This window comes from Lepidochelys kempii, chromosome 1, assembly GCF_965140285.1.
Source record: "Lepidochelys kempii isolate rLepKem1 chromosome 1, rLepKem1.hap1, whole genome shotgun sequence".
In the NCBI taxonomy this organism is placed as follows: Eukaryota; Metazoa; Chordata; order Testudines; family Cheloniidae; genus Lepidochelys; species Lepidochelys kempii.
The window spans coordinates 179,129,807-179,155,171 of NC_136380.1; the positions used below are offsets into that span (position 1 = coordinate 179,129,807).

Consider the following 25,365-nt stretch of genomic DNA (forward strand, 5'->3'; position numbering starts at 1 on the left):
TAGGTGAAGAGGATGTGTTATAAAGTATGCAAAGGAGTTAATACTGTGTTTTGTAGTAAACGTGAGGTTCATAATGTCTTTACATCTGTAAAACATTTAATTAATGAAAGTCAAACATGGATAAAAACAATTTACCCTGATTTACAGACTCCCTTCATCTGGAAACAGCTGCTTAATGTTCTTCTTAAAAACACAGCTTGATTCTTTCAGTATTAACAAGCTATTATTGTGAGTTATGGTTCTCTTTCAGTGCATAAATTCACTTAAAGTGAATGTAGAAAAGTTTATAAAATGCAAGCTTAATGTTGTTGTAACATATGTAGCAAGGTTTTTAACAGTGACAGTTTTGATTAAAGACATTTTTTCTTTGCTCTTGTAAATTAAGATTTCTTCTTGCTTGTTCTGTTTTTTTTAATGTTCTAAGAACTGAAGAACTTAATGACTAGGAAGTGAAGGTATAGTAAAGGTAGTGGAAGTCAGAAGATCTTGGTTTGTGCCTTCAGTATTGGACCCACTTATTTTTGACATAGCCCAAACAAGCATAGCTCTAATTCTGGAAAATCTTTGATGAGTTAGCAAGCTGTCAAGAGGGTGAAGGAAATCGTTCTTGTCAAAACTCAGCTAGGAGACTAGAGTTAACAACCCAGTCAGCTATATGTCCAAACTGACACACAGAATGTGCTGCTTGTATTATTTTCTTTGGCTATTTGCTTGACAACTGCAGAAGTGAAAATCTTTTAGCATGCAACATTTTTGACTGTTAAAAGAGATTAAAATACAAATGTGTGCAAATGTTTCAGTACAGTATAATATCTCAAAGTTATTCGATATGTTACCTTTTTTCCACATAAAAATGCTTGTGGCCACATCAAGATAATACATTTTGAACTATCTTTCTTTCAATTACAAGTAATGTTTATTGTTTTGAAAGACAGGGTAGATTTGTTATATTACTGTATACAACCCTGAACTTGAATTCTGTTTGCATGGCAACAAATTAAATACAAACAACAACAACATTCCATCCCCATCTGATGGCATGAGTGCTTTGTAACTTCAGATGGAAATAGACTGGTTAGTCTAGGAACACAGGAAACAACACATTTTCTTGGTCATTGTTTTTTCTGCATCTGTCTATGTTTATTTTGCTTTCCTGAATATCTCATGAGAGGACCGTCCGTAAGCCAAGTAATGGATTAATAGCTAAAAGCATATAGTACATCTTCAAAGCTTTGTACTTTTCTGAAAATAAATTGTTTTTCCTTTCTTTCTCATATTTCAGCACATCAGTAACCAAGTTAGCTTTAATTCCTTTACATTCAATACTCGTCATGACAAATTGCTAGAAAATTATCTATTTATGATTTTTGTTATTTATGTTATGCTTTAAGATATAGGTGGTTGTATCATTATATCTAATGGGAAAAAGTAAATGGAACAATGAGAGAGAGATTTACACCACTTTAAAAAAATTAAGTGAAATGACAGTAATCCACAAGAAGTTTTAATTTTAGATTTAAAGGAAGTCAGTAACACAGGCAACTGACTGCTTTGTTGTTTGACATAAACACATCAATACAGTAGGTAGCCTTTTTGGTTTCGTTATTGGATTATGGATCCTGTACTTTAAAACGTGTAGTAATGTGCCAATTAATACCATTTCCAGGTTGACCGCCAATCCCAGTTTATTCAGGGCTATCGAATAATGTATCGCCAAACATCAGGCCTGTCTTCTCCAATGGCATGGCAGAATTTGGATGTGAAAGTCCCCACTGAACGCAGCGCTGTCCTAGTCAACTTGAAAAAAGGGGTTTCTTATGAAATTAAAGTTCGACCCTATTTCAATGAGTTCCAAGGAATGGATAGTGAATCAAAGTCTGCCCGTACTACTGAAGAAGGTTAGTATAATTGTCGAAAGAAGCAACTGGCTTCCCCATCTTGTCTCAAAGGGGAAATCATTGTGTTCACTGTGAAGACTGTGCAAATAATTTTGTTCTAATTAGTTTCCAAAATGTCTGTACATAATTCACTGAAGATTTCTCTGTGTTGCATGAAAAGCTGGCTTTAGGATTTCACCTAACAATCTATTTGGCTATAATATTTGGTATAATATTATGGGGTCTGAACTGGCCAGTCCTATGCCTCTCTTCTCCAGAAGAGTTAACTTTTGTCTTTTCAGTGTGGGCAGCAAGCAATTTTGGGTTTCTGACACATACTCTGCAACAGCGTTTCCTTTAAAGTATCCAGGCTGCTGGTGCAGCAGACCCTGGTCCATGGTTTGCAAGTAGAGAAACCTTTTGCAGATGACTGAGTAATAATAGCCATTCTTTTCTAAGTGGAAAATAACATAGATGGATGACATGGCTAGGAGAAGATGATGGGTGAAGGACTCCCAATACTGCCTTTAATTAGTGTACAAATTAAGACTAATCCAAGTAGCACACCATTCTTGAAGCAGCTCTCTATGGTGCTAAACACAATGAAACCAGTTGTCCGTTTCTCAGTGTCAGGAAAATATCCTTAAAACTCAGATCAGAACATGCATATGATACAGAAGTAGCAACCATATTATAACACTGAAATGAAGAAACAACCCTCTGTACATCATGCAACATAGATGTATTGTTCTGCTTAGAAAGAGATGCTTTTAGAGTTGTCTGGAGTGTAAAAAGAGGAGAAACTAAGCTGCCTTTGACATAACTATTCCCCTGACCCCAGCTTTTTTTTTTTAAATCTGCCTGTCTGTTTATCTAATCATCCCTATTTCCATAGTATCTGAACCACTATTGGCATCTCTTGGATGGTCTTGTAGTCAAACTAAAAGCCTGGAGTCAAGAGATCTGGGTTATCTTCCTGGCTCTGCCACAGACTTCTTTTGAAGCCTTAGGCAAGGAATGTAGGCCAAGGCTTTCCAAATGGGCATCTATTTTTTTAAATCTTGACTGTAATCTTTCTGTGCCAAGGTTTTTTTATCATTCAAATATGGGTCTATATGATTTCCATTACTCACAGGGTGTTGAGGAAGTTAATTCAATAATGATTGCAGCATGCTTTGAGATCTTGGAATGGAACATATCATAGTTGTTGTTGTTATTATTATTTAGTACTATTATACTTTTCACTGTCAAACCATGTTATCGTTACTTAATTAGCCAACAGTTAAGTAACCATGCCTGGGATCAGTGCTGTGAATTAGATAGTTGCTGTCCCTGTTTTGCAGATGGGGAAACGGAGGGTTCTATGATTTGCTTGAGATTATAGAGGGAGTCACTGGCAAAGCCAAGTTCAGAATTTGGGAATGCCTGACTCCCATTGCTTTGATTAGATCATAAATCCTAAATTGTTCAGTAAAGATTAGCTTCACTGTAGTATGAACAAAGCTTGTTTTAAAAGTTTCAAACAAGAAAATTGAAAAAGCTTACTAGGTTAAAATTGCTTTGCTAGAATTTAACTGTAGGATTTTTCTCCCCCTCACTAGAGGATTTTATCCTTGTCCATTCTCAATTGATTTTTGTTGTTTATTTAGTTCATCTAAGTGTCTCCTGCTAAAGTTAAATTAAGACCCACTAAAAAAGAAAAAAGGCTTTGTATCTGTAGTCTATTTCTGTAAAGTACTTCAGGAGTGACCTTTTCATTTGTAACCGTCATCTCCCAGCAGAACCTGTCAGGTAATTTCCTACTTTAAAGGCCACTTTTTCTTGTGGAATAACTTTCTACACAGTAAAGATTTTTAGAACTTTCCTTGCCTGTTAAAGTCACGGTCCATGTGTATATTAGTCTCACCTTCAGCCACTCTCTTGACTAGTGTCTTCTTCAGAAAAACAAATAGTTGCCACCTGTCAAATGTCAACCACTAGAAAAGATTCCCCAACCCCCACAGTATTTAACTGCTTGTGTGATAGACTTTTTTTCTATCAAAGCACCAATAGGTAAGATAAGCTTCCATGAGAAAATTAGTGAGTGTATTTCAATGGCCATTTCCTTTGATTCTTAAGGTTATCTTTGCAATTACCTTGCTGCTCATACTTTTGTAAAGATAGTCCGAAATCAATGTTTGGTGAACATGATTTACTTCTCATTCATACATAAAAGGAGTAGTATTTTTAAAGGTATCACACTTATTGCATTGACATCTGATTCTGTTTTGAAAATCAGACTTTTCAGACCTGACTTTTGAAAAAGTCAGTTATACTATCTTTAGAGAAAGCATTTGAAAGAGTGCTCTGAATACTGTATATTTTTGCAACATCAAAATATATAGTTTGTGCAAAGGCAATGTACTACCAAAAAGAAGTTTCAATTTTTTACTGGATTTAATTTTACACAGAATGTTACTTCTGAGGCCTAACTCCAAAAATCAATTTCACCACAGTTAGACATTTCCTCTAGATCAGACATTTGTTACAAATCAGTAGCCATTCATCTCCTACCTCTTTGGCCTTGTGAAAGTAACAAATGGAATTCTGTTTGGTTGCGTCTGGAAAAGATGAACACTGATTTGGGTTCTTTCATATCTGTAGCAAGAAGCTGAGCACTGGAATAATTGACCTGTCAAGAATCAGGCAAGGTGTTCTCCACAAGCCAGCAGCAAGGGAAATGAGAAAACAATTTTAAAAATGTTATTTTTCAATGTGGTCTATTTAATAACGACAGCACTGTCAGACAAGTGGTTTAATTTATGGTGCCAGCTTACAGAGCAGTATTATCATAAAGAGAGAAGTCAGGACTGTCTACACACACACACACACACACACACACAAAAGAGAGAACTGGACAAATAATAATGGATAATGTATCTGATAATTTTCGGGTTGTTTGTTCACAAATAATCCTAAAAGCTGAACATGATTTTTTTTTTTCCAAATTCATTCACTTATTTGAAATTCCTCATGGAATAATAAATACTTGGTCTGTATGTTGTTGGTGACCTGTTCATTGCAAATGTATGATATTCTAAACTTGAGCTCTCTTATTTAGTGGTCATTGAACACTGTTTTCATAGTGACAGGTTTCAGAGTAACAGCCGTGTTAGTCAGTATTCGCAAAAAGAAAAGGAGTACTTGTGGCACCTTAGAGACTAACCAATTTATTTGAGCATGAGCTTTCGTGAGCTACAGCTCACTTCATCGGATGCATACCGTGGAAACTGCAGCAGACTTTATATACACACAGAGAATATGAAACAATACCTCCTCCCACCCCACTGTCCTGCTGGTAATAGCTTATCTAAAGTGATCATCAGGTTGGGCCATTTCCAGCACAAATCCAGGTTTTCTCACCCTCCACCCCCCCCCCACACAAATTCACTCTCCTGCTGGTGATAGCCCATCCAAAGTGACAACTCTTTACACAATGTGCATGATAATCAAGTTGGGCCATTTCCTGCACAAATCCAGGTTCTCTCACCCCCTCACCCCCCTCCCAAAAACCACACACACAAACTCACTATCCTGCTGGTAATAGCTCATCCAAAGTGACCACTCTCCCTACAATGTGCATGATAATCAAGGTGGGCCATTTCCAGCACAAATCCAGGTTTTCTCACACACCCCCCACCCCCATACACACACAAACTCACTCTCCTGCTGGTAATAGCTCATCCAAACTGACTTGCTGTTTGGATTAGTCTGACTCAAGGCTTCTGAATTCATTTATTAATTTCACTTTCCATTAATATTATTCTATATCCTCTTGAGATTTGCTATTTCCATTAACATTAGTTCCAGTAAATGAATTCACTATAATATTCATAAAATATAAACTCAAAGAAGAAATGAATACAGTTGAACTAAAGGATTTTTTTTAAAAAAATGAATATTTTTCAAAAATATCTTGCAGTATTTGCCCAGTTCTCTATCTCTACATGTGTTTGTACAGTATATATATGTGATGTATTATCTTTCTATATGCATCGTGTATTTTTGTATAAAAATTAATGTTATACATGTTAAAGAAGGAAGTGAATGTATTTCAGCAAAACAGTACTTTATATTTTAATGCAAAGAGGATAAGCAGCTTAGTTTTAATCTCTGCCATTATAATAATAATAAAGGTGTAAGGGTGTGGTGTTAAGTATAGAAGACAGTACCAGTATGGGAAGCCCTATCAGTAAGTGGTATTGGAAAGAGAGAAAGGGAATAGGTTCAGGAATGGAGACCCCCAAAAGAGGATGGTTATAGAGAGAGATGGCCTCCAGGTTCATGCATTTATTATTCATTTTCTTTTAGAATTAGGTATGCATACATTTATTTACTTTTTTATTGTTAAAGAACAATGCTTTTTTTATATTGATACTGTTTTTATTATGTGGCTTAGTTCTGTTTCAAGTGCTACAAAACTTAGGTCCTAGTCTTCAACTGCACCAATTTTATACTCAGCATGGTTGAGGAAAGTAGCTCTAGGCCATCTTTCTGCTGTACTGATTTGGGTTGGCCAGGGGCCAATTTGCCCCTGGAGTAACCTAGAGCAACTTAAGTGCTGCTCAAGTTACATCAGCTACTGCAGTCCCTTAGAAACCACTACAGTGCCATGGGCAAGTAAAGGACTATGGTACCACATTTAGCTGCTTGGAGGCAATCAAGAGGTGAGGGCCCCATTATGATTTGGTACTAGAAGTGGGATTTTCAGACCAGACCCTGAACGAAGGGATAGATGGTAGCACTCCTTTGGGTCCTGCAACAACAACAGGCAGCAGCGCAAGAGCAGAAGAAGATGACAACCATAAGAGAAGAGGATCCCACAGCCAACCTGCTGCTAGTGAACAACATGATAGAGCAACAACAAGGAAGTTTGGCAAGAATTCCAGAACGCTTTCTATCATAAGATTTTTGAACCATATGGGGAAAGTTAAAGTCCTGAGGGCTATGGAGAAGAGTCCCAGATCAGAGCAGTCCCTTTGGAGAGGTCAAGCAGGATATTCCTACAGCTAGGGGATAAGAGGTGGCAGTTAGGAAAGTAGATAAGAGGAGTTTTGTGTGAAGAACCCTAGGGCCTACAAAAGCGAAGTGGTCTCACACTTGTGGGGGACTCTTCCACCTTAGTGCAAGGGTATGGCATTAAGTATAGAAGACAGTACCAGTAAGGGAGGCCATACCAGTAGGTGGATAAGACAGAAAGGGAATAGGTTCTGGAATGGAGACCCTGACAGAGGATGGTTATGGAGGGAGGTGGCCTCCAGGTTCATGCATTCAGAGAGCTTGTGGAAGGTCAAGAGATCCTGAATAGGGATACAAAGATATCCCAGGCCAGCAGTGAGCTCAGAGGGAAAAAACAGTGTAGGTGGGTCCTCCAGGCCTGCTTTGAGAGTTTTCACAGAAGTAGCCAATCAGAACCCAGCAGGCACAGATAAAAGGAACTGCCGGGCCTTAGCAGGTCAATTCCTGGCTGGGACAAGAGAGGCAAGTGTGGGTTCTCCTCTCTGACCACAGGTGCTCAAGGGATAGCCAGAGTTTGGTGCTGGCTGCATTTGCACAGCTGGGTTTGCAGGGGGAGAGAGAGAGGACTAAGAACCTTGACCCTGAGATAAGAGTAAAGCAAAAAAAAAAAAAAAAAAGGGGTGGTGGTGGTCTTGGTAGGAAGTAACCCAGGGAAGAAACAACAACAAACTGAAATTGAGGACTGTGTGGCGGCTATGTATAAGGTCCCTGAGTTGGAACCCAAAGTAGTCAGAGATCCCACGTTCCTCTACCAGCCACAGTGGCATAAACACGAAGAAGGGGACATAGCTTATTTGAGAACCTGAACACAGGGCTGAATTTAAAGGGTCCAGAGCTGGGGCTGAAGACCCTGGTGAAGTCAGTAGTACTGTTCATTTATTGAACTCTTTACTATCCCAGAAGGGTTTCATTTGGACTTTGACTTGCCTGGAGGGCCAAGCCACTGAAGCCCCACCAAGGTTAGCTGGCAGCCTAGAGGTGGTTCCAGGCATGAGAAAAAGACTGTGTACCACACCCAGCTACTAGGAGTCTCTCAAGCGGTGAGATCCCCCCATTACAGTCACTAAAAGGAGTTGAGTTTAAATTCCTGGATCCAAATTTGTAGGTCATATTCTGCAAAGTATCAGGTGTAGTGGAGAAGCCATAGGAAAAACTAATGAATCCTGAATTGACTCAGGAAACTTGCGTGATCCTGATATCCCATCTGTCCTGAGGCTGCCGGGGCTTTTGGGTAACCCAGGCATTGAAAGCCAGGGAAGACCAAAAGATGAGTAGGGAGATGCTGGTGACTTTGGGGCCCACTTTTCAGGGAACCATGGTCCAAGGATGTTTAAACAATAAGGAAAACCCAATAACAAAAGGACTTTTCCAGAGTTTTGGTGCCCTCAGAACTAATGGAGCAACAAAATGAACCAGGTCCTTTATGGACAGGAATACAGGAGCTAGAGGAGAAAACTGAGGGAAAGGCTTCAGTTCGAAATCCTGGACCTCCGCGAATTTTTTGTTTAACATGACAGAAATGTACCAGAGAAAACCCTGGACCTAGAGGTTGCTAAGGCTTTCAGAACTTGGCATCAGAGCAAGAGTGAGAGGTGCCTGGAGTGCCAGTGGGTACTCTAATGAAAGTGCCAATGATGCTGTGAAATTGATACTGTAGTCTCTACCATAACATCTTTAAAAAATAACTGGGGGACCCTGCACGTCACACATTCTCACTTGAGGAATAAAGGTGTCATGCTGAAGGTGTTGACGTTCTTTCCCAGGGAAATGTCTTAATAACACAAATCACTTTATCTGGGGCATGGACATGGGAAGAGAGACTGCAAAAGAATGAGATGTCATACATTTTCAATACCCTCAAGTGATTAAATATGCAAAAAGCAGCAGGACAAGAGTAAATGATGGAGCAGAACAGGAACACCCCAGGGAAAAGAAGAGGTGGATATTTGTATGGGTTGGGTTCAATATCATTGAAGCAGAGGGAACCTAACTGGCGCCTTTCATATAAAATAGTTTTAAGATGCAATTAAACTTCTTTATGGAACCACATAGCTGAAACAATAGGGGCCTCAAACAAAACACAGGCACATGTCACCTCCTACAACAATGGCACACGTGAGGTCATTCAGAAATTTTAACTGTATGGTTGGAGGAGTTTTGTTATTTTGAGTGGGGATGTATGTGAGAGAGATGCACACCACAAAAGGTTACAGATGTAGCCAATTAGTTCATTTTATCATCCCTTGATCATTGTATTATGTGATGTTATGGTCAGTTCAGATGCTATTTCATAGATAATTAATATATGCTAAATAGAAATAAATTGTAGGATTATACAAGTATAAGATTGATAAGTATTTAGGAGAGATGACTGTGTATTATGTGAATAAGTAAAGCATGGCTGGAACGCAAGCCCTGCAGGCTGACACCTGTAAGATGTTAGTTTAGCCATACTAGGCCCTAGGCTTAAGAACACTTGACAGGAATGGGAGGCTTAAGAACACTTGACAGGAATGGGTGAACTGGGAACAACCCTGTGCAGTAAAGTCACAAGATTACTGTAAAGATGTGCCAATGTGATGTTACGGAAAAGTAGATCATAATAGACCGCAATGTATTGTCCAAAACCACTAGACACCTAATTGTAACAACTCTGAATGTCTGTCTTGACCGCAGGCCACATTGTGCATAGATGCTAATGAGAATAAGAGGAACTAAGAACAACCTATGAAAAATGGGGCACCCCAATAGTCAAGGTGTGTGGAAGAACAGATAAGGAAAAGAGGGCACCTTCATGCATATGTATAAGGAGTTAGGTGTAGTGAGAATTACAATATAAAAGAGGGTTCCATGATTGGGTAAAAGTGGGAAAACCCAAGGAATGATCTCATCCCACCAGCAGGAACCATCCCTCTAGCAATGATCATCTATTGAGAAGTCCATCAGACCCTGGAATATTTTTTTAGGATGTGTATGACTGCAGTTATAATTATTGCATGGGTTTTTGTAGAATTTCTATATTCATGGGTAATTGTAACTTTACTTATTGCTTTAATAAAACTTGTAGTATGGATAGGACTTTGTACTTGTGATTGTGTCTGTGGTCCCTATCCTTGGACTTTGTGTGTTTCTAGAATCTCCACATCTGAAAAAAGCACCAGAGGCAATTTTCACTCTGTTGAGCTTCAAACTGTAGCAACCAGAGGTGAACCCCTGGTGGTGTATTATAACACTAAATTCACTTTAAGCAAAATAAAAGGCTACACAGAGGAAGAGCAGAAAGACGGGGGCACAGCCTGAATGAGCACTGGGAGCATGGTCCTGAGAAAACAGCCTAGATAGAGAGATTTTATGAGCTGAGTGCTGTGTGAAAGAGGCTTGGAACTGTGAGCAAAGAAATTGTCATTTGTCTGATTGTTTGATTCCTGCTCTGTCCTGGAGAGGTCTGAGCAATTATATTCTTTGTAAATAGACAGGATTGCTTCAGAAAAATACCTGACTCCATCATCAATTTATCCCCTAACTGGGACAACCCAAAAGACCCCAACATTTCAGCTAATCCCTCAAATCAAAAGGAGTAACAATATAGATGACCATTTCTCTGGCAGTGTGAGTGAGATTAAAGCCCCATGTGTTTTAACTCTTTGGCCAGGCAAAAACTGGAATATCCTACATTTAAATACCTTAAGGATATGTGTCTTTAAAAATATTCCCTTCTATTCATCACTAGGCAATATTAGATCATAGAGGGGCAGTGGAGATAGGGGGATCAGAACAATGCTTAGGGCGGTCTGAGTTAGCAGATTTAATTTATGTATGCAGTCACAACCGTGTGTATAAGAAAATGAATATAAGTCTGAGACTAATTCTAGTTGTAAACTTGAGACATGCTAAACTCAATAAATAAAAGAAGAGTGATTTGCATTGCTTCTGTGTTGCCACAACTACTGAATTTTCACTCAGTGCTGTGCTTCTCTTCAGAAAGACATTTTTCATAGTTGTCTTTGCCCAAGAATGTGTGCTAGTTGTCGTTGCCCAAGAATGTGTGCATCTCCAAGCCCATGGGAGTGCAAACTTCATAGATTCTCTGCTTGCTCTTACACTGTTTAAGCAAAATTAATGATCCAGCAACTGGACTAATGTCATTCTTCTATTTGTTCCTTCTACCCGGTACAGCTCCAAGTGCCCCTCCGCAGTCTGTTACTGTTCTGACAGTTGGAAACCACAACAGCACAAGCATCAGCATTTCCTGGGACCCTCCCCCACCAGATCACCAAAATGGAATCATCCAGGAGTATAAGGTAAAACTGATGTACAATGGGAGGGATGTGAATTAAACCAAACTGTGTCGGGTTGAAATATACAACATTTTTTTTGTGGATTTAAATTTTGACATAATGAACTACACATCTGTATAATAACAAGCAGAGAGGTCTGATCACTTACACCTTTTTTCTCACATTAAGCAGCATCAACATTATGTTAAAAACAAAACTGATCTGTGTGGGGGAGAGGAGCCATCCTGTACTAGGCACCACTCTAGGCTCAGGGTGAAATCAGCCAAGCTCCTATCCTATCCTGACAGGGAAGCCAGAGCTACTCCTTCCTCCCTTGCCTGCAACAATGCTGACTCAAACACTTCACTGTAAAAATCACAGTGAGTGACCCTGAGAACACAAGTTCAGTTTGTAATCAACTGGAAATCTTCTTCCATGATCACCTTTAAGGGCAATAATTTAGAGGCCTGCAGGGCACAAGCAGCCTTCCCAGGCAACAGGTTGAAAATCAGTATAGCCAATGCCTGCTGTATCAGTGTTTCTCAGTAGGCTAGTAGCTCACTTTAGTTATCTTTTGTCCTCTGTCATTGATGTGGTGTCTGCAAGGTGTCATCCTCAGAGGCTGTATCAGTCAACGGTCAAGCCCAGGCTCTGACCACTTATTTACATATTTACAACATGGATATGTCACAGAATGCTATCCAATGGATTGTTCATCCCACTCCAGTAAATAAATACCCAGCAGCACATAGAATAACAGAAAAAGCCCTGCACAGCAGGTATAATAGTAGTGAAACCCCTTCAGCCCTCATCACATCCTCTACCCAAATGCCAGGGGGAATGATGGGCTTGGCAGCATACATGCTAGAGGTCAGAGAATTAACTTGAAAATCCATGCTCTTGGGGCAGATTCACCATGGGTTTCTGCCAGTGGAAGCTACTGGGAACCCAGCAACAAAGCTCCAGAGGCAAAAAATCTGCTAGAGGTTTCATCTGGGGAAAGTGGCCACAACTTCCCTTCTTCAGGGACAAATCCTATCGGGGATGTCAACCCTATACCAGAAGGTTGTGGGTAGGCGATACACTATTTCAGTGAGTATCTTCAATAGCCTCAGCTAGTGGGCCTCATATGGAGCCGCTGGTGGATATGGAAGCTGCCCTACCCCAACAGAAGTCCCAAAAGAGTGGAAGTGTTGGCATTGCTCCTTGTGGATGTAGTTTGGTCATCTCACACAGGAAGGTGTAATTTATAGCCCCCTGCTCCAGTGTGGGTGAATCTGACTCAGAGATGGAGCAGGGAGGCAGGCACTTACTTTTAAAATCAGTGTAAGCTCTTTTATGTTTCACTCTCTTGAGTGCGTGTTTTAAAGACACACAGTATTTACTTGCAATGTATTAGTTTGTTGTTTTGTTTTGTTTGGTCAAGACCACAATTTATTAACCCAGCTATGCTATTGAAACCTCATTTTCACATCAATTCAACTTCATACCAACTCCAATATGTTAAGGTTTGTTTCATATAAATTCCATTAAAAATATGTTAAGAGAATGTTATGACTTCACAGCTAAGCATTAAAATGTCAGAAAATGCGTAAGGGTTATCCACACAACTCTAACTCTGAACTTTTATACATATGCATTGAGACATAGGCCAAGATTTAAAAAAACTAGGAGCCTAAATTTGGGCTCTTAATTCCATATTTATGTACCTGATTGCCATGATTTTCAAAAGTGACCCAGCAGCTGCCATTTACCTCAGTGGCAAGCATTGTATGATCAGCACTTTTAAAAACTACGTACCTTATTTAGGTGCCTAAATAAGTGTGAATTTAGGAGCCTACCTTTATGTACCTATTTTTGAAAAACTGGATTAATCTGTAGTTCCTTGCTTGTGTGATGTTTCTCTCATTAAGTAATATAATTTTCAGCATTTTCCTACAATCTGAGCTATACACACACATCTGCAAATTTTGTTTCTTCCTTCATTTATGCCTACAACAATTTCTTTGTCAAAATAGTCCGAAATGCCTTCATTAACTAAGTGCTGGTTTGCAACCTTACAGTCTGCCTTAAGTTAGGAGCACCCTGTAATACTGTACTATCCCAAGACCAGATCAGAGAACAAATCATGATGACTCCTCCGCACTCCCTCATGCACCTGGCCAGGGACTCTGGCCAGCAAAGAAGCTCCGTTTGAGCCTAGGGGAGCCAGGGATTCTTCCATCCCCCACTCCTTGCTTACAAGGAAGTGTATCAGGTGAGTAACCCCTGGTACTGTGAAGCTAGAGTCAAAAACTGAGCGGTGCCAAGCATAGGAGCAATGGGAATGTTACTCCTGCTTTCTCCTCTGCTGAGCCAAGTAAGGTCTGTGATAATCCAGCCCTTTGTCAGCAACTGCATGTTGTTTTCAACCAGCTTCCTTTGGTACAGTAATTACATACATGCATATATGGGATTTTTTTTTATGTATTGCTTCCCTTGAGTGGAATTAGAGTGGTAGTTAATGGATTCTTTAATATTATAGTAATAGTCTCCACAGATCCCTTCAACTAAAAAAGAGTCTCTGAACATTTTAATGCTAAAGTGTCTCAGGAAATGCTCATGAATAAATATAAGAGAGAGAAGCAAAACTGCCTTGAAATAATATACCACTTGCGCCACAAAGTGCTGGTTTGAAATATGGCACATATCAGGATACTTAAGGAACATTTTTTGTATCTGTTGAATTACAGGGTAAAATAAGTCAGACCGCAAAATCTAGATTCCTGAACAATTTCAGTTATGACAGCAACAACATAGCATAGCATTTTAGAAATTGCACACACCCTTTTTCTACCAGGGTAGAAAGCTGAAAATACTTAAAAGGAGATTCTGTATAGTATTCTTAGGAGTGTTTGAACATGCTTCTTTTTGTAATTGTTGCCCGTTTTCTATTCAATAGAAAAAAATGAGACTGAAAAAATAACTTTAGGAAACCGTAGATTATAGCCATAGTAACTAAACAAGAGCCTGATCCAACAAAGATTTATGCATATGCTTAATGTCATGCCTGGGACAAGTCATACGGAAGTAATTAAAGTCAGTGGGTGAGATTCTAAGAATTGCGGCATGGAACTTACCGCCCAGGGACATGGGGAAGGAGGTGATTTTAAGCCATCTTTGGATCCTACTGATCCTGGGCTGCTTGGGGGCTTTCTGAATCCCATCCCCAGCTGCCTATGGACAGTAGTACCGTGAAGAATGTCTGCCATGCTATGTGCTCCACCTCCAGCATGCCTCTCTACCCCCAGTACTGTTCCTAGCATTTCCCCTATGTCAGGGCTGAGAGAATGAGAATTTTAGCCATGTGTAAAGTTAAGCACATGCATAAGTCTTTGCAGAAGCAGGCCTAAATGTTTAAAGGAATTTAGCAGTTGCATTTCAAGATATCAGTATATGTATTTCCAGTGAAGTATATTAATATACCATATTTGTGAACCATTGTTTGCAAGCATGACTATTTTCATATTGTTTTATTTCCCCAATCCCTACCCAAGATCTGGTGCCTAGGTAATGAGACTCGATTTCACATCAACAAAACAGTAGATGCAGCCATTCGCTCTGTAGTGATAGGTGGCCTATACCCTGGTATTCAATATCGAGTGGAAGTGGCAGCAAGCACCAGTGCAGGTGTTGGAGTAAAAAGTGAACCACAACCCATAATAATTGGTAAGTGATTGTCTACTCTATTTTATTTTACCGGTTTAGTATTTCAGAAGAGCTTTCATAAATCACTTCTGAAGGCATAAAAATCCAGTGGAGCAAAAAAACAAGGTGCAATTCAATTTGAGCGATCTAGTTAACTTTAAATGTACCACTGCCTGCCAACACTGCCTCTTCCTCTTCTGTATAGTTCTCACAGCTAATAAGATGAAATAGTTCTTCCTTTCCTGAAACATATTAAAAACATAGATTATCCTGCACAGCTGATTTAATATTTTATTATGAATGTACCACTCCTGCAGGTTGACAGATTTATAGAACTAGCTCTCTTATCCTGTTAAGATGCTTGTAATATTGCCTTATTTGAGCTACTGCTGCACAAGGCAGTGTTTAAAGTTGGTTTTCTGAGCATTTGAAAAAAGAAAAGGAGGACTTGTGGCACCTTAGAGACTAACCAATTTATTAGAGCATAAGCTTTCGTGAGCTACAGCTCACTTCCTCAGATGCATATCGTGGAAACTGCAGCAGGCCTGCTGCAGTTTCCACGATATGCATCTGAGGAAGTGAGCTGTAGCTCACGAAAGCTTATGCTCTAATAAATTGGTTAGTCTCTAAGGTGCCACAAGTCCTCCTTTTCTTTTTGCGAATACAGACTAACACGGCTGTTACTCTGAAACCTGAGCATTTGAAGTTTAGCATTTCTCAGCTATCCCAAGCACATGGGCTTTCTTCTGCCAAAGAACAAGTGGCCTCTAGTCCAGCTAGAGAGGAAAGCTGGTATTATCATCTTTTTCCTTTGAAATTACTGTTTCTTATTAGTGGTTTCCGTGCTCAATTAATTTCATGACCTGAGGGAAACCTAGAATCTTATCCTTCTGAGATTCTTCTATAACATAAATTGGGGGTGGGGCAGGAAATTGAACAGAACTGAATTGAGCATTTTTGTTGTGGAGCTGCATTAAAGTTCTTCGAGTATAGGAATTTGTTTATTAATTTGATCTATTTGAACTACGGCTTTAGGCCAACTGTTAGTGTTGCTTTAAAAATGTGTTCTTTCTAAAAGAGTACTGGGATAAGGTTTTGTAATCTGCTCTTCTATTTCTTATACTGTGCCTTTAGGACTCTTGGCAGAGACTAGTGAACAAAATGGAAAACGTAACTAAAGCAATGTCTCAGACTCAGAATGTTCATTTGAGTTGGGGTGAAATTCACCCTTCAGAGAAAAGCCAGCACAAGACCTAGCTCCCACATAAGTCCTGCGTAAGCTTCATTTTAAGTGGTTAATGACATTCACATTACAAATGTATCCTCTCAAAAGTAGGGCAATGCAGAAGTTTAGATTTAGGGTTTTTTTTCTTTTTGGAGGGGAAGTCCGAAAAGGGAGATTAAGATAGGTCTATCTTTAGGGCGAGTCTGTTCATTGAAGCTTCATTGAATTATGTATGACAGAAAAGTGAAAGAGTCTTGCAAGACTGAAAATAATGAACTCAGCTCTTACAAAAACCTTGGAAAGGGTACTAGATATGAATTTGGGGTCTCTCTTTAAATGATCTCTACCGAGAGAGACTGACCTTTCACTTTTAGTTCATTACTTTTGAAAACCTGATTTTTGTGTGAAGTATCTCTGGACGTACTGCTTTAAGAGTTCAATCCTGTAAAGTGCTGAACACAAATAGTGCTAATCCAGCATAGCATTTAAGCACATGTTTTACTTGAAACATGTGAGTAGTTCCATTACTCATTTGCTTCAAGTTAAACGTGTGCGAAAGTGCTTTGCTGGACCGAGGCTAGAGTGCTCAGCACCTTGCAGAACTGAGCCATCAGTCCTTCCCTGATTCTTACAAAACTGATTAATATACCCCAGAGCTGGACATGGAAAGATATGTTTCCGAGTTTGTGGTATGAAGGTGGAAGAGACATGAGAATGTAAGTACATCATAAATCGGAAAAAGCCAGTTGGAATTTAGAGACTTTTCATTTATTCATTGTTATACTCATGATGTCATTTCTTTCTTTTTTTAATGATCCCAGAATATCTGCCTCAACAATCTTGTCTGGTATCACTTTCTGCATATTTAATACCGTTTAGACGAAAAGTGACTAATACATTCTTTTCTGTTTTGATTTTGGTTCCCTTTTTCACTTACATTTTCCCTTTTGTATTCACAAAGCAAGATACAGTTACTTGCAGTCACATTGTCTGCATCTCACTTTTCTTTAAATCCCATCTGTTTATAGACTATCTTGATGAAATTACAGATTTGGTTGGTAATAGGTAATAGTGTTGATGTAATATAGTTAGATTTCCCTAAGAGATGGCATGGTACCACATGATATTTTGATTGAGAAACTAGAATAATGCAAAATCAATATAGCACACATTACATGAATTAAAAACTGGCTAACTGACAGGTCTCAAAATGTAATTGTAAACGGGGAATCATTATAGGGTGCAATCCTCAAATACTTATGTAAGTAACTTTAGTTATGTAAATAGACTTTCCGGGGGACTTGATAACAGTTGTCAAATATATCAAGGGATGTTATAAAGAGGATGGTGGTCAATTATTCTCTATATCCACTGAAGGTAGGACAAAAAAGGAATCAGCTTAATCTGCAGCAAATGTGATTTAGGCTAAATATTAGAAAAGACCTTTCTAACTATAAGGATAGCTAAGTACTGGAATAGGCTTCCAAGGGTAGTTGTGGAATCCCCATCATTAGAAGTTTTTAAGAACCGGTTAGACGAACACCTGTCAGGGACGGTCTACTTAGTCCTGCCTCAGTGCAGAGACTAGATGACCTCTTGAGGTCCCTTCCAGCCCTGCATTTTGGTGATTCTATAATTTATTCCCCTGGGATTACTCAAGTGAATAAAGTTACTCACATACGTGTGTTTGCAGGATAAATTTTGATTACATGGGGAAGGGACCATAATGTGATTTTTTAAAAATTATCTGCACAGCTATAGTGCAGTATAAACAATACCACAGTGATATCTTACCTTGCCATTCTAATGACATATCCAGATATCTATAATACATTTTTCTTCCCTAATTACATTAAAATACTTTCTTACTGTGCTTTGTAATTACTATCTTGAAACTATACTTTGATTGCTTGGTCTAATACAAAGAAACAGTTATGAATTGTGTTCTTTCCATGAACTGCACTTGTCTTTAAGCCTTGCAAAGCTTCTGTAAAGAAATATATGTCAAACTTGTTATTTATAGGAAAAAAACTAAAGTTTTGCTCACCAGTGTTGAGGATGCTGGAGAAGAAAATGTAGTTGGATTATAAGAAGAAATCAATTTTAAAATAATATTGATTAATAATATAGCTATTATTTCAGTAATCAGTTGGCATGTTCATACTTACATTTTATAGTTGGTGTAATAATATGAGGAACAGCTGCAAACTTTCACAGTAATAGGTACAATCAGATCTGATGTATCTAATTAATTTTTGGTCCAACAAATTAGTTTTGTTCTTCATTACTCTCCAATGGGAGGAAGACATATTTAATTATATTTTTGTCTGCAAGAACAATGGAGCGTTACAGGTCACACACATCCCTCATATGTGTTCTAATTAGTAGAACTGACAGCATTGTTATAGAAACACCTGCAGTATATGAAATAGTACACTGATACCTTGGATGACATATATATTACTTCTGATTAAATATCATATAAATAAATACAAAATGAATGTAATTTGTTCCCCAAACTCCTTACAACTAGATTAATTTTGTTTTACGTCAATAGGAAACATGCATCTGTGTTTGTTTACTTTTCAGCTCCTGAAATCACAAAGCATATGTTATTTTGACATTAAAATGAATTATTACTTTTGCTCATGTAATTGCTGAGCACTGAAGGGTAGAACAAACATCCAGGCTGCTAACTTAGAAGGTAGATTGACCTAATTTGGAGACAGATTGCATCTTCCTCCAGAAGAGGGTCTGGGAGGGGATAAAGTAATCTGAAAGCTCCTCTGAGGTTCTCCTTGTGGAATTTCTTGTGCATCCGCTACTCATGGAGGACCTGTTTCTGACCTCATTGTGAAGGCAGAATGTCCAGCCCAGGGCTTAAGGTTTCTATAGGGAAACAAGATTCCTTTCTGTAACCTTTCTACCAGGTGGTGCCGGTAGCAACAAGGTGCCGGTAGCAACAAGCAAATATGAAATAAATATGAAATATTTAAATAAATAAATATGAAATATGTTCATATTTAAGGGTTCCTCTTAAGATTACAAAACACAACTAGCTCAAGCCCCCACCTAGAAATCTGGGAAAACTAATCATCATGCCTGGGTGCCTCTCCAAGGCCGTACTTCTCCGCTCGCATGCACACTGTCTGTGTATAACAAAAGACAATGTATATTAAAAGGAGAGGGAACACAGCAGTAATTTGGGAAAACACCTCAGTGATGATTCAAAAGCAGGCAAGCCGTAAGTAAAATACTTTCCCCACAGTGTTGTCGGTGGTAGCCCTTTGTGGTGTGAAAAGTCCAATGGATGAATGTCCCTTTAACACATCACTCTCCTTTCCCTTCGCTGCACTCCCCCCTCATGATTTGTTGTCTGAGCTTAGCGGAGTCCACCTCCTGCCCGGAGGGGTGGGGAAAGGTTGGGTTTGAGTGATGCCTCGGACTACCCACCACTATCACCGCCACAGCTCCTGCCTCACCCGGCTCCTTTAGCTGCGTTCTGGTGTTCCAGCAGTAGCCCAGTCCTCCCTCTAGTGATTTCACCAGGCTGCGGAGAACCTCACCTGCTGCTGCTGCCTCTTCTGTGTTGTCTGTCACTGCAGCACTGTCCGCTCACCAGGTCTCAGGCTCAGCCATTTAGACCAGATTATTAATGATTTTAGCTGTAGCAATCACTGTTAAGATCAAAGACTCTGCATGGACAGAAAATCATCTCTTTCCTTAAACACTGGAGGAGAAGGGTAAAATGGTATCTAAGAACCTTTTAACAGAGCCTACACATCCAGATAGGAGCACCTGTCCCAACACACTCTGACTTTCACTTGGATTTGGCATCACTATTCCCCTTAGCAAGTGAGGTTATAGTTAAGGGATATTAAATACAGGGGGGGGGGGGGTTGCCCTTTAGTTATATAATAAGGATAATATTTTATTATCCCTCCATCCAAGTCTTAATTTTAACCCAAAACAGCCAAAATTGATCTACTTTGGCAGAGTAGGTATTCTTTCTAGTCACCTAGACAGAGTGGATATAACTATAAAAATATGGTCTGCTCCTGAGGTCTTTCCCCCCCATCAGTAGATGGTAGGGAAGAGCTCATTCAGTGCAGTGCCTTACCTTTCTTTGGATTCATGGACAACTATTCAAGAAGCTAGCATGTCCAAAGTGTTCCCCTGGCCTTCCGTTTTCATGGCTTCTTCAGGAGCAGCGCTTCCATTGCCTCACCATCTTGCTTCCTCTACAAGCATCCAAAGGGGTGGAAGAGGCTGCCTTCAGCAGGAATTAAGAGAAAGTTAATGGTGCTTGGAACAACATTAGCTCCCAGCCAGATTTCTACGAGAAAATGTACTGTGTCCTCAAAAGCACATGTGCCAGAGTACATCTGCTCCCTAGTTCCACCCCACCACATCCTCTTCCGGCCCTTTGAGCCCCAACCCGGGGGTCCACGAGGAGAGAGGCTCCATGGAAGGGGAAAACACACTGATTTCATTCCTTTCTGGCCCTGGGAGTCTCCGCTTTATGGTGAGGGGTTACAAGGGCACCAAAGAAGAGGAAAACATCTGATGGAGCCACTGCTCCCTCTCATCTTTTCCTTACCCACTGGTTTCCACTGAGTGTTTGGCCTTCCTACCATATAATGGGTGGGAAACACTGGGGCTTTGATAATTGGCCGGATAAAATTTAAAATTTACAGTGGACGAGAAGCTGGATATCAGTCAACAGTGTGCCCTTGTTGCCAAGAAGGCCAATGGCATTTTGGGCTGTATAAGTAGGGGCATTGCCAGCAGATCGAGGGACGTGATCGTTCCCCTCTATTAGACATTGGTGAGGCCTCATCTGGAGTACTGTGTCCAGTTTTGGGCCCCACACTACAAGAAGGATGTGGAAAAATTGGAAAGCATCCAGCGGAGGGCAACAAAAATTATTAGGGGACTGGAACACATGACTTATGAGGAGAGGGTGAGGGAACTGGGATTGTTTAGTCTGCAGAAGAGAAGAATGAGGGGGGATTTGATAGCTGCTTTCAACTACCTGAAAGGGGGTTCCAAAGAGGATGGATATAGACTGTTCTCAGTGGTAGCAGATGACAGAACGAGGAGTAATGGTAGTGGGGGAGGTTTATGTTGGATATTAGGAAAAACTTTTTCACTAGGAGGGTGGTGAAACACTGGAATGCGTTACCTAGGGAGGTGGTGAAATCTCCTTCCTTAGATATTTTTAAGGTCAGGCTTGACAAAGCCCTGGCTGGGATGATTTAGTTGGGGATTGGTTCTGCTTTGAGCAGGGGGTTGGACTAGATGACCTACTGAGGTCCCTTCCAACCCTGATATTCTATGATTCTATGAAAAGTTTTGGAAAGCACTGTGGCAGGTTTTGTAGCCTGTGGTTTAATTTTCAGGCACGATGCAATGCAGTGCTTTGACATTTCCAAATGTATATAAGGGAGCCTGCATGCTGCCTTCTCCCAAACAAGCCGCCATAATCAGTCAAGGTCTTTTCTCCCTTGACTCTACTCTCCAGTGTTTCCTAGAATTCCGTTTTTTCTTTATAGTACAATTCTCAGTGATTTTTCAACAGAACTACTCAAACCAAGCCAACATCCAGCATAACATTTGAACTATTTGTTCACAAAGGCAGACAGTCAGAATTACAAAGGATTGATATGAATAATCAGATAGGGAAAAAGCATAATAAAATCACATGGATTATTAACAGCAGTTCCAGCAACATAATACACTACATCACATTTATTAATAAGTAACTTCAACCACCTCTGAATGCAGTATAAGGTCTAAACCGAGCTTGTCACTAAGGCAATGCTGCAATTGACATCAATGACTGAGTAAGGGGTGCAGGCTCTGACAGATAGGGTATGGTTAGACAAGTAGAGCATAATGAAGTAAAGTGAGCTCTCATGTTCTCTGGACTTGAGTCTCATTTATATTAAGGCCCCATTACACTGATTTGGTAATGAAAGGGAGCATTAAAAGGGATATTACATTTACATCCACTGCAAGGCTGCTGGAGTTGTGTAAAGGAGCATTAGTGGGAATAAGATTCAGGTCCTTAGTCTTTTCTTTCTTGCATCTACTTTAGCAAATGACCTTGTTTGTTTACTTTAGACTACAGCCAGTATGCTGACTCAGCAGCAGTTGTGTTCCAAGAAGTGAACAGTGAATTTAACCATTGCTGAATTATAGAAGAGGAATATATAAATGTTCACAGCAAGGCATAATGCTACAATATTTATAACAATTTGCTTGAAATAACCACTTTATTGCTACAGATACTCTACTTCCTACATTTGTGATAGGTCCTTATTTGCTAGCTCCCATAATTTGCTAGTTCCTGTAATTGAGAGTCCAAATATTTGCTTTTTATAATACGGCATATGCAGCACTGAATCTTCTCCTCTACATCTTAAAAACACTGTAAGTAGTTTCACAAATGAGGGCAAGATATGGCTATGCTCTGAACATTAAGGTTGTATAATTTTGGCATCATTTAAAAAAACCCACACTGAGTAAGATGTTTTATACCAAACATATACAAGGTTACTATTCATTTTTTTTGAGGAAAATGTTCTCTGATTTTCATATTTCTATAACTGCTGAATTTTTGAGATTGTGGCTCAGATTGGAGAGGTGCGATATTTCTGAAGCACGTTTCTAATAACTGAACAATCACAGTGTTTGTCAGTTCTGGAGCTCCACACTTTGGCATTTGTGTGACATCCATCCACAGATAACAGTTTAGATTAGGGCAGTGGTTCCCAAACTCGTTCTGCCACTTGTGCAGGGAAAGCCCCTGCCGGACCGGGCTGGGCCAGTTTTTTTACCTGCCACGACCACAGGTTTGGCCGATCGCGGCTCCCAGTGGCCGCGGTTCGCTGCTCCAGCCAATGGGGGCTGCGGGAAGCGGTGGCCAGTACGTCCCTCGGCCTGCGCCACTTCCAACAGCTCCAATTGACCTGGAGCAGCGAACCGCGGCCAATGGGAGCCGCGATAAGCTGAACCTGTGGACGCGGCGGGTAAACAAACTGGCCCGGCAGGGGCTTTCCCTGTACAAGTGGTGGAACAAGTTTGGAAACCACTGGATTAGGGGCTTGTTATCAAGCCAGCTACTGAGCTACCAGTTCAGTTTTAAAATCAGGAGAAAGAAAATGGCACATATGCAGGAAGTCAATAAATTCCAAATCATTAGATACAATCAAGAGAGCTTAAGGTCTGTGTTTCAGTCACTTTTTCTCTTTGTCTCTCTTTGTGGTGTTCTGCTTACACCCATATCAAGACTATTTCACAAAAATTGACTGTGAGCTGCCATCTGTTAGCTTACGGGGACAGTAGTATTTTTTTAACATATGTTTGAATAACTGAAATGGATTGTAGGTTTTCTTGCAGGAAACATTGCCTTCAAATCTATATTTGAACATCCTATAAATCCACACCTAATTACCTGTACCCCACCATGGAAAATTATTTTGAAGCACAGTACTGTTGTGGTTTTTTTTTCCATTTCAGGTCTCTGGTTCTTGGTTGAATTACAGAGTACATTATAAACATGTAATATTGACTTTCCTTTTTTCAGGGGGTCGTAATGAAGTTGTCATCACTGAAAATAACAACAGCATAACTGAGCAAATCACTGATGTTGTCAAGCAGCCTGCCTTTATAGCTGGCATTGGTGGGGCGTGCTGGGTAATTCTGATGGGTTTCAGCATCTGGCTGTATTGGCGAAGAAAGAAGAGGAAGGGGCTGAGCAATTATGCTGGTAAGAACAGTAACTATTTACTACAAACTTGTCAGGTTCTATCACAAACAGGACAGAACTAATTTTAAAGAACCCAACCCTAACAATGGTGGTATTACAAATAAAGGTGGAATGGATGAATGTTGTATGCCTGTTTAATGTGTTCTGTAAAAGTGCCAGTGTATGAGAAGCTTTAAATGCATTGCTCTGGACCACATTTCATCATTACTGTAAGACAGTCTTTTACATCTCCAGCACATCTAGCATAACAAAAGTACAGAAAGGGTTAACTGTACCTCTCACCCAACCCTTGTTGCAAAAGGCAGTCTTTCAGTGTTCCGAACTCTAATTATGAGCTAGATTGTGAATCAGACTACATAACCACATGACAGTAAGAGGGAGTATGAATCTCCCACCAACTTCACCACTTTACTCCTATGTTTGCCCCAGATTTTGGGTTTAGGCATTAGGGTGACCAGATGTCCTGATTTTATAGGGCCAGTCCCAATATTCAGGGCTTTTTCTTATATAGGTGCCTATTACCCCCCATCACCTGACCCATTTTTCACACTTGCTATCTGGTCACCCTATTAGGCACATACAAGTAAGCAGAGCTAATCATCCACTCACTCCTTATCTGGAGCTGGGGACTCAGGAAGGAAGGAGAGGGGAATGGGAGCATTGGCTCCGTCCACCCCAACTCACTGGCGAGAATAGCTGAGCCTGTACTGGGGAAGTAATAATTTAGTGCTAGTATAGGCAAGCAATAAATTACTAACTTGCAGTAGGTGAGAAGTAGTGTCTCAGACATGTCTATGAAGCGCAATGCCTCCTGGAGCTACCCCAGCACTGTGGAGCAGCTCTCACACACACATTTTGCTCAAGGCTCTGCCTTCAGTCACAATCTAGCCTAGGAGAATTACATTTGGAAGGGAAAAATAAAAATAAAAATTCTCTTATTCTCCCTGTCAGATCTCTTTATTCTGTTTTGTCAGGACTGGTAACACTCCTATAGCTGATATATCTCAAGTTTCCTGTGGGTTGTGGCGAAATCAGATAGTTATAATAAAATTGCATACAAATCTATTCAAAAAACCCCCAAGGAAAAAAAAACCTCCAACTTTTGGCCAATTTTACATGAAAAATAACTCTTAAAATATTGAGATATTTTTTCCAGTTAGTTTTTTTGCCCAATATACTAATTAATTTTAGCACATTATTGATTTCACGGAGGAAAACACCTTTCATGACTTGGCCCAGGTAAAGCATTGATGGCAATTCACGCATGTTTACTGCTGGCAGTATTAGCATGCCAAGCTAAACTCACTCCAAAATCTTGTTGATTTCTTATTAATTCTATAGAGTGAGCCTGAGTGACCACAGTGGTGAAGTTACATTATTAGTAGGCTGTGGTGTTTGCACATGGTGTTTTCTTTCTTCCCTTGTAATTAATAATGTGTATATACATGATGACAGTTTCTACTCTGA

The 25,365-nt window shown here is 39.8% G+C and overlaps 1 protein-coding gene across 11 annotated transcripts in view; it reads left to right on the top strand.

Moving 5' to 3' along the window:
- Positions 1-25,365, top strand: part of ROBO2 (roundabout guidance receptor 2) — a 643,837-nt gene that overhangs the window by 544,129 nt on the left and 74,343 nt on the right. For all 11 annotated transcript variants that reach the window (XM_073303863.2, XM_073303872.2, XM_073303897.2 and 8 more), the window contains 4 exons: positions 1,667-1,898; positions 11,112-11,236; positions 14,749-14,920; positions 23,716-23,898. In XM_073303863.2, coding sequence (XP_073159964.1) covers positions 1,667-1,898; positions 11,112-11,236; positions 14,749-14,920; positions 23,716-23,898 — 712 coding nt within the window. The remainder of the gene's footprint in view (positions 1-1,666; positions 1,899-11,111; positions 11,237-14,748; positions 14,921-23,715; positions 23,899-25,365) is intronic.